This window comes from Mastacembelus armatus, chromosome 22 (assembly GCF_900324485.2).
Source record: "Mastacembelus armatus chromosome 22, fMasArm1.2, whole genome shotgun sequence".
Lineage (NCBI taxonomy): Eukaryota > Metazoa > Chordata > Actinopteri > Synbranchiformes > Mastacembelidae > Mastacembelus > Mastacembelus armatus.
In genome coordinates, this window is record NC_046654.1 from 10,102,115 (window position 1) to 10,111,493 (window position 9,379).

Sequence of the window (9,379 nt, forward strand, 5' to 3'; positions counted from 1 at the left end):
TGGACCCCTGCCTTTCACCCAAAGAGAGCTGGGATAGGCTCCAGCGGATCCCTGTGACCCTGATTAGGAATAAGCAGGTATAGATCATAGATGGATGGATGGTCTACTGAGACACACTCCAGTCCAGTAGGTGGCGTAAATCATCAATAAGCAGGTTTGCCCAACGATCAAAAGAAAAGCAGAGACTCAATGACGTCTGTGGTAAAGGGAAACAGCGGCAGAGTGAGACTTCTTAACTTCCTTTCTGAGATAGTAGCAGGTTACCCGGAGGGTCAACAAGCAGCCACCGTGTCATCTTTAGGTGAATTTCCCTCTTTTTACCTATCGGTCTGCAAGCACCATGTTTGCCGTCAGAAACGCCCTGCGCCTCGGATCGAGGATGTCCATCCCCGCGGTGGCGAGAAGGGGATGCTCCGGAGCGTCTATCCCGGTGGACGATGTGGTGAACGGACTCACCGACGAGCAGATCCAGGTCACGCACAGCGGCTAACTTAGCTAAACTGCAACACAAAGCGAACCTGTCTGCGGAGATAAGCGGAACCAGAGTCACGTAAACAAACAGATAAAGCGCAGCAGAGTCTAAGATTTTTCAGGTTATTTGTTGCGTTTAGTGTCCTCACGTTAAAAAGCATACTCTAGCTGTTAACATGCTAGCTGCTGCAGGAAGTGTAATTTGCAAAGACAATCATAGTAGATCAGGTTTACAGCCAAGGCTTATTCATTCAGAACAAGGTGACAGGGTCGGGGATATTTTGGCACTGAGTGAGGGGGCCTGGCCTGGCCTGTAGGGCAGAGGGTGGTGTTCATATGTAGGATTTGATAGGTTGGACGTGTCTGTCCAATCTGGGCATTATAATATTAAAGCAGCCTAATGTCAATTAACATGTTTGTGTGGGGCAAAAATACACCAGCACATTCACCTGTAACTGTCCCCATTTGATTTAGGACTTTTAATAAACTAAGGGAATATATGAATTAGTTAATTTATGTTTGTATTGTGTTTTGCACAGCTCAGACAGACTGTTCGGAAGTTCTGTGCAGAAAAACTTGCACCCTATGCTGATGAGATTGACAAGAAGAATGAATTCACAGGAATGCGGGTGAGTTGGGGCTCTTCGTTGTCAGTGTACCTGTGGTGCAGCTGACTGAACGGACACGATCTACACTGCAGTAACGGGAGTTGTGTAATATGTCCACATATTTACCCAGAAACCCCTGCACAGTTTCTGTTTTGGTAACTTTTTGTGTTATACTCTCTACCAGAGTTTTTGGAAACAGATGGGAGAAATGGGTTTGCTTGGGATCACTGCTCCAGGTAGGACGGCTGGAGGAAAAACAATCATTGATTGTTTTTATGTTATAGTTACCCTTTAGGAAACTGGTCTAACTTGCACTTAAGGCAGCAGTTTTCACTTTTTGTAGTTTCAATTCATTTAATCTCTGTGCTCGTCTCTTTCAGTGGCATATGGGGGCACAGGACTGGGCTACCTGGATCATGTCATTGTGATGGAGGAAATATCACGGGTGTCGTCGGCCATTGCTCTCAGTTATGGCGCCCACTCAAACCTCTGTGTCAACCAGTTGGTACGCAATGCGAATGAAAAACAGAAGGAAAAGTACATGCCAAAGGTCAGAACCAAAATTACTCCCACTGTTTGAAAAATCCCTACAACAATGAAGATGATATAATTCCTCATTTTCATCTGGGGCTTTCCTGTTGTCAGTTACTGACAGGAGAGCATGTCGGAGCTCTGGCAATGACTGAGCCCAATGCTGGCTCTGATGTCGTATCCATGAAACTCAGAGCCAAGAAAGAAGGTAGGACAGAGAAAACTGTGACTCTGCATTAGTGCCACGTGCTTAAAGTTTTTTAACACAAACACATCAAATTTATACATGTGTATGGGATATTTATCACCTCACCATCAGATAACATTCCGGTTTCTCTGCTGCTGATCAAAATAATCAATTTTGCATTTGTACTGACTCAGTGCTTGACGGTAAGACTGCTGGCTCTTCACACTGAATGTTATATTTGCCATGTGACTCTGACTCAGCGGGCTGTCAGTCTGAGCAGTGGATGTAGAAAGAAAGACAGCAACAAAGCTAAAAATGACACCTTGTTTAATTTAGTGCCATAAGGCCAAATCCTCAAAAGCTGCTCTGCACTGTACTGTGTCTGTCTGTGTTTAACACCATCTCCTCACATGTCATCACTTACAAACTGTGTAGTCAGATAAGGGTAATAATTGAGATGTTTGTTCTGCAGCCTCATAGAAAGTTGAAGGAGAGAGAAAAGGTTTTCATCTCCTGCACAGCATGTACAGATTTAACTAAGCAACCAGTGTATCACCTTGGATCTATCATGCTAACATACAGCACAGGGTGTTATGTTTGTGCCATTACCTCTAGGGCGTGAGCGCTTGGCGACTGCACCTTACATTTTAACACCACTATTTATTGTAAGGTTAATGATAGAGTAGTGTGTGTGTCTGTGTGTGTCTGTGTGTGTCTGTGTGTGTCTGTGTGTGTCTGTGTGTGTCTGTGTGTGTCTGTGTGTGTCTGTGTGTGTCTGTGTGTGTGTTGGAGCTGTGGTGGTGTAACCATAGACTGAGGTGTTTCCAGGGTGAGAGAATTTACCTTTGAGCTCTCTGAAAATGTCAGACAGCTACTTTTTATGAGAAGGTGCCTATTAAATGGCCACAATCACAGGTGTGCACTCACATTATCTTTGTTTAACCCATGACTCATATTTATCAATGTGTTCTCATGCAAGATTACGGTGTACGGGATTTTACTCATCATGCAGATTTGAGCTTTTAGAAGCTTAATCCTCTTTTTTTTTTTTTTTTTTTAAAAATACAGGTGACTATTATGTTCTGAATGGCAACAAGTTCTGGATCACAAATGGACCAGATGCCGATGTCCTTATTGTTTATGCTAAGACAGATCCAGAGGCACATCAAAGAGGCATCACAGCTTTTATTGTTGAAAAGGTAAATCCAGTCACTTATTCTTTGCCTCTGGATTTACTGAGGGGATGTGTTTACATGTTTAATTCTGCTTTGTGGAAGGAATATGAAAGAAAATTATGGCAAAGGAAAAAGAATCATACAGTAGGGTTTTTTTTTGTTTTTTTTTTAAAAAGTGTTTTTGTTTGATAATGTGTGTATTTTAGGGAATGCCAGGATTTTATACTGCACAGAAACTCGATAAACTCGGCATGAGGGGATCCAACACCTGTGAGCTCATTTTTGAAGACTGCAAAGTCCCAAGTGAGTGTCTAAATGCACACACTGCCATATATGCACTTGTGTAAAACAGGATAAGTGACAGATCATTTTTATTTAGATTATTTTTTTTATTATTTTGCATATGTGTTGTGTTGAGACCTGCTCTTATTTTAAGAAGATGGTATTTAATTTATTTTGATATTTCCCCATTTCTTGTAGAGGCAAACATCCTTGGTACATTGAACAAAGGTGTTTATGTGTTAATGAGTGGTCTAGATCTGGAGAGGCTGGTGCTTGCAGCAGGGCCTGTTGGGTAAGTTTATGCAGGATGAGATTAGGACAAAACCTAAAATCTAATTACATACTACAACTAGATGACAACACATAAAATATAAGATAGTAATTCTTGGGTTATTTTAGTGACTTTTTTTTTTTTTGCATTGTGATGTCTGTTACTAGCTGGAGTCCAGTCCACATGCTCACTCATATTAATATATGAGTAAGTAATTGCTAAGTAAATTCCCTAAGTAATTGCTTATAATATCAAACCATTTAAAATACTGGGCCTCATAACTCTGGCTGGGGTTTTCTCAAGGACGTAATTTGAATGTAAATATTTTTAGACCGTGTGACCTTCAGTGCAGCCAGAAAATCTAGTGAGGCATATTTGATTGTGAAATATCCTGATTAAAAAAAATACTCATTCAAAGTTTGTAAACATAATTTGTGACTTTTCAGCATCATGCAGGCTGTTTTGGACATGGCTGTTCCCTACCTACACATCAGAGAAGCTTTTGGACAGAAGATCGGGCACTTTCAGGTTTGACCTTCACTCTTTAGCAGAATAAAAAAAGAAAGAAAGAATTAAAAAGTTTATAAGAACATTTGTGTTATGTTGCTCTGTTTTACAGCTGATGCAAGGCAAGATGGCCGACATGTACACCAGACTGAGCTCCTGTCGGCAGTATTTGTACAACGTTGCTCGGGCTTGTGACAGAGGACACTACAGTCCAATGGTGAGAGAGGATTTGTTTTTTAATACTCACCTTCTCTTGCAATACTGCATATAGAAAACAATCAGTCAGATTTTATTGAAAAAATTGCACCTCTGTTATGGAAATTACACTGCCACTCTTAAGTTTACACCCAAAATAATTACCAATAATTCATTTGAAGTCATACCCCAAAAGGTGTTAAGTTCATGCCCATGATATTTAAAAGACATGAATAATTACATTTTTGGTTTGCGTTGTGTTTTTGTTGTGGTAACATATTCTAGTCTGCATAGAAGGTGCTTTAGAGTACCTAAGATTAAACTTGTAGATTAAAACTCTACATGCTTTATTCTTCAATAGGAGGTGTTATCAGTAACAAAAAGATTGTTGCGCCATTCTTTATATAACAAGGAGCAAATTATTTCTTGAAACTGTGTAGATAAAATCTAATAATGGTTTCTGCACCACTTCACGCGTGACTGTGCTAGTTTGTGTCGTCACTGCAGGATTGTGCTGGAGTGATTCTGTATTGTGCCGAGAACGCCACACAGGTTGCGTTGGATGGTATTCAGTGTCTGGGTAAGTGTCTGAGCAGGTCAACATGAAAACTGAATTTTGTACTGTCACAGTTGTATTAGTTAGTTTGGAAAAGTAGGCTTTAGGTTGCAGTTCATTTCTCAATCTGGAGAATATATTAAAAAATAAATAAATAAAATTTCAGATTCTGATGTAAACTTCACGCAGGATTGACATCCAATTTTGGGATGAACCAATTATTGGATTAATGTGATGATCCAAGATCCAAAATGTGATGATTGAGTCTTTTTGCTGCTGTAGATTGTTTTGTTTGTAGCAGAGCTCTTCATATGCAGCTAATTTGGTTAAAAATGTGCATTTTGACTGGTAAACATCAGCAAATTGGGATTTAAAGTAAGAATTTGAAATATATAGAATAATAGAAAGAAGTAGAAATATACTGTATAGCGCACGGTTACATAGAGTAGAAGCCAAGAGGTGGAGCTGATGTATTGAAGGACATAGTCCTCCTGACTGAACTTCTTATTAGCTTTCATTTAATGAGAATGACTGACAGACATAAATTGCTTTCTAGACATGTTAAATGTCGTATTTTTGTAATTACCTTTATTTGCATTGTAATAAGGAGTTTGACCTTTTGTGCTCATATTTTTATTAAAGAGGACATGTGACATATTTTTTTGCATAGATGGTGCCTCACTTTTAAAGTAAATTGCACACAATATAATTATGCAAACAAGTGATCATGACATGTTAAATTAGTATGCATGGTTTTGTTTCATGTTTTTCCTTTTTAGAATCTTGCTTCATTTTGAGTTTTGTTAAAGCTGTACATTAATAAAGTGCAAACTCACACAGCAGTCAAACCACCCATACTAATAGCTGTTGTCATGCAGTGTGATTAGCAGCTGACAAGGATTTTGAAAACTCATTAGCTATGAATTTAACACATATACGTTTTTTTTCTGTGCAGAATGTACATTTTAACCAGAGAGAGAATATTTTGTACCTTATGCGCATTAATAAATAATTAAGATATCTCAGAATAGCTTTTATTCACACTGAGAAGTCTATTCTCTTACTGCGTCCCAACTCTTGCTCTCTCACTTGTCCATAGGTGGGAATGGTTATATCAACGACTACCCCATGGGGCGATATTTGCGTGACGCAAAGCTGTATGAGATCGGTGCAGGCACAAGTGAAATTCGCCGCCTTGTCATTGGACGAGCCTTCAACTCCATGTTCAAATAGGTGGGACTGGGAAATAGCTAAGCATAACCATTGATTAACAGACCATGAGCCTTATACTGTATGAACTGTTGGTGCTGGTAGGATGCTGGTGGGTTTTCATAATCAGTGTCACCTGGGATTTTAATTCGTATACTCCTTATATGAAATGACTCAAAGTTGACAGTGTTATAAGCTGGTGATAGGCAGCAGAAATTAAATATTGATTTAGTGGCCTTGATGTTATTTGGCTTTTTATATTATGCAACTAGTCTCAGTTACTTGCCAACCATTGAAATGCCATTAAAACAATAACATATAATTATCGAATGTTGTAATGCATTTTCCTCTAATGTGATGGAATTCAAATATGAAATCTTTAATATATAGTTGTTTATACAGTTTTTTTTTTGTTGTTGTTTGTTTATTAAGCCCATCAGCTAGATGAAAATTGATTTTTGCGTTGTCAGGCACACTCTTGCCTGAGCTCCAAAATACCTCCTGCCAAGTTGTTTGTCATCTGAAGGAATTGTAAATATGGTATCATACATGCGATTGGTAAAACAGCAGATGTGTTTAAGGCTGAGGATTGACTCTACAGAGACTTTGCGTTTCTCCGGGACACTTTGGCAGGTCACTGATACTGAAATATAACCTGACCACATCCAGCAACGAAATTCTCCAACCTGAACATGAATTATTACTAGAGTTAAAAGTCTGACTTTATTTGGGTCAGTCACTTTAAATGTGTGTATTTTTGTATATATATTACACGTAAATCACATTATTTTAAAGTCCCTTGTTAATGCAAACGGACAAATGTTTGTGATTATTAAGCTGAAACAGCTGATGTCTGTGAGTGTCCAGTAGTAGAGTGTTTTTACAAGCAAACACTGATCGCTGTGTAAATCGCTCCCACTGGAGAAACCCTCCTAAAGATTTATCTTCTCTCTAAAGGACTGACAGGACACTATGTAGCTGTACAGTATGACATGCTTGACATGTAGTAGTTTTGTTTGCAGTAAAAAATAAATAAATAAATAAAAATTCACGACTTCAAATTGTATCAGTTTTTATGTAAAGAATCACAATGAATGTCCCTCAAACAGACTTGTTAGGGATTACTTGGACATTTAGAAATTATGCAGAATTGAAAGTAAAAGAAGTATAATTTTACACATAGAAGTCAGTTTTAGGCAGCGCAGTGGCTTGGTGGTTAGCACTGTTGCCTTACAACAAGAAGGTTCCTGGCAGGGACCTTTCTGTGTGGAGTTTACATGTTCTCCCTGTGCTTATGTGGATTTTCTCCAAGTACTCCAGTTTCCTCCTATAGTCCAAAAACATGTATGTCAGGCTGATTGCCTTTAAATTTTAGAGTCACCAATCTTTCAAAAAATCTTTTCACCCAGCAGTATTGCCATCTGACGCCTGTTGTGAAAGCATAAAGAATACAGTGGGAGATCATATTGATAGTTGATTGTTTGTGGGGCTGATAATTAATGAATTCTGTGTATAAGTTTAAACAGGGTCTCAGTCTTGATGTCATCATGACATACTTTAACCTAAAGCCACTAAGTTGGTAATTCCTGCACTTACTCGTCCCTCTCACAGTGACCTACTGCTGAAACTCACCTGTTAAAATGATGATGGCAATGATGGATCATCAGCTCATTGCCTCCAGTCCATCTGCTGTCGTTTCCTCTCTGTCACATGCTGTGACTCAGGCTCACTGATGTGCAGAAGATTGTTTGGTTGGACAATGACGCTGCTCAGTGTTGCTCGGCTTCTGTGATGAAAAAAACAAAAAAAAAAAACAAAACGCTGCGCTGAGCTGTGTTTTCTGTTTTATGTCTTAACCCCCCAGTGAAAATTAAAGTGAGATTTGTATCTGAAGACGCTCCTCTGTACTAATGTAAGAGGCACTGTCTGCTCTTTTGACTGTAATCAGACTGTTCTTGTTATGAAATACTGGTAGATTGAGGGTTCAAATGTGTCCTATGATTTAAAAAAAAAAAAAAAAAAAAAAAAAAAAACAAACCGAAGAAACCCACTGTAAACAAAACATACAACAACATGTTTCTATAGACCCTTTGTATCTTCTGAACATTGAGTTCCTTGTTTCTAGGAAAGCCAGAGGGGAGACAGTAGAACAGACAATGATTGAACTATCCCTCTGCATTTGAATAATACATGGGAGCTCTGTTTCAGTGTGGATTTTCCCTTTACAGGAATTAACTCTGATGTTATGGCTGATATATTGAGCTAACTCCTTAAGCTGACTGAAACAACATGTCATTGAGAAGTTAGATTCAAACATATAGGCTACCTCATGTAAATGATGGTAATGATTTATAAATTATGTAAAAAGGATCATGTGACCTGAATGACATAATCAAGCCTTAAATCTCATTTATCTGTTTACAGTCCAGAAAACCTCAGATGTTCTCAAAGACAGTCCATCACAGTGTTTCTGTTTGTTTTCTGTTCTGAAATCAGAAACACACTGATTGTTCAGTTCAAGGATGGTTGTGCACCTGTGACACAGAGCAGTGACTTTATAGACACCTAAGCATATTTGCTTGTAATCTCTTATGTGGGAATTGTAACACTACTTTTATTATGGTGCTGGTCTTTTTGAATGGAATACCACCCATTAAAGAAATTGTCACTAGCTGCCTTATAAGGAAGTGATTCATTGTTTAATACTTTAGAGATCAGTAGTAAGTTAATAGAACCTAAATGTTTGCCAGGTTGTCAGACCACACCTTGCTGAGAGGGGCTGCTGTGCACTGTGCTTTGTCTTTCTGGCTGTATGCTCTTTACTAAGCAGGAAGGACCCCTCCCTTTAGGGGAGAGGTACAGACTGAATGCCTTATTGTCAAGTAAAGGGTTTTCCACTTTACAATAATGTAAGTGAGCGTTGAACAGATGTTTGTTGGGTGCTATGTAACCTTCGCTCTTTAATGCGGGGTGCCAAACAGGCCACGGGTGGGGTCCTTCCAGATTAATAAAAGTACCAGCTAAAAATAAAATCATACTAATTTGATAAAAGATACACCATATAGAAACACATGCATCATGGAAATGTAATATCATGTCTTGTTAGCAATATAGGCCACTGAAGGCTATATTCAATTATGAATCCCACCCCCTTATACAGAGTTTATATAACAAAATGCCTTTATTATGGTTAATAAACCATTTACTGACCCTTTTTAGATCAGTTATAAGTAATTAATAAGCTCAGCCTCTGGGTTGCCAGGTTATGAAAATCCCTTTGTGTGGTTGGACTGTTTAATCACATAAATTAAAAGCCTTTCATTAATGGCATTTGTGTTTTGGGCATTACTGACATTTCTAAAACAGAGACTTAATGTCTTTTTAGAA

The 9,379-nt window shown here is 38.6% G+C and overlaps 1 protein-coding gene across 2 annotated transcripts; it reads left to right on the forward strand.

The window, feature by feature from the left end:
- Positions 1-194: 194 nt before the first annotated feature.
- On the forward strand, positions 195-7,053 carry ivd (isovaleryl-CoA dehydrogenase). Of its 2 annotated transcripts, none has more exons than XM_026309605.2 (12): positions 195-472; positions 1,011-1,100; positions 1,264-1,315; positions 1,460-1,629; positions 1,725-1,818; positions 2,866-2,996; positions 3,179-3,275; positions 3,453-3,546; positions 3,972-4,053; positions 4,145-4,249; positions 4,735-4,807; positions 5,883-7,053. In XM_026309605.2, exons 1-12 carry the CDS (start codon positions 341-343, stop codon positions 6,014-6,016), a joined length of 1,254 nt encoding a protein of 417 aa, XP_026165390.1. In that variant the 5' UTR covers positions 195-340; the 3' UTR covers positions 6,017-7,053. The 2 variants fall into 2 exon arrangements, with proteins under 2 accessions (XP_026165390.1, XP_026165398.1); XM_026309613.1 differs by having other exon boundaries at positions 201-301.
- Positions 7,054-9,379: the final 2,326 nt, after the last annotated feature.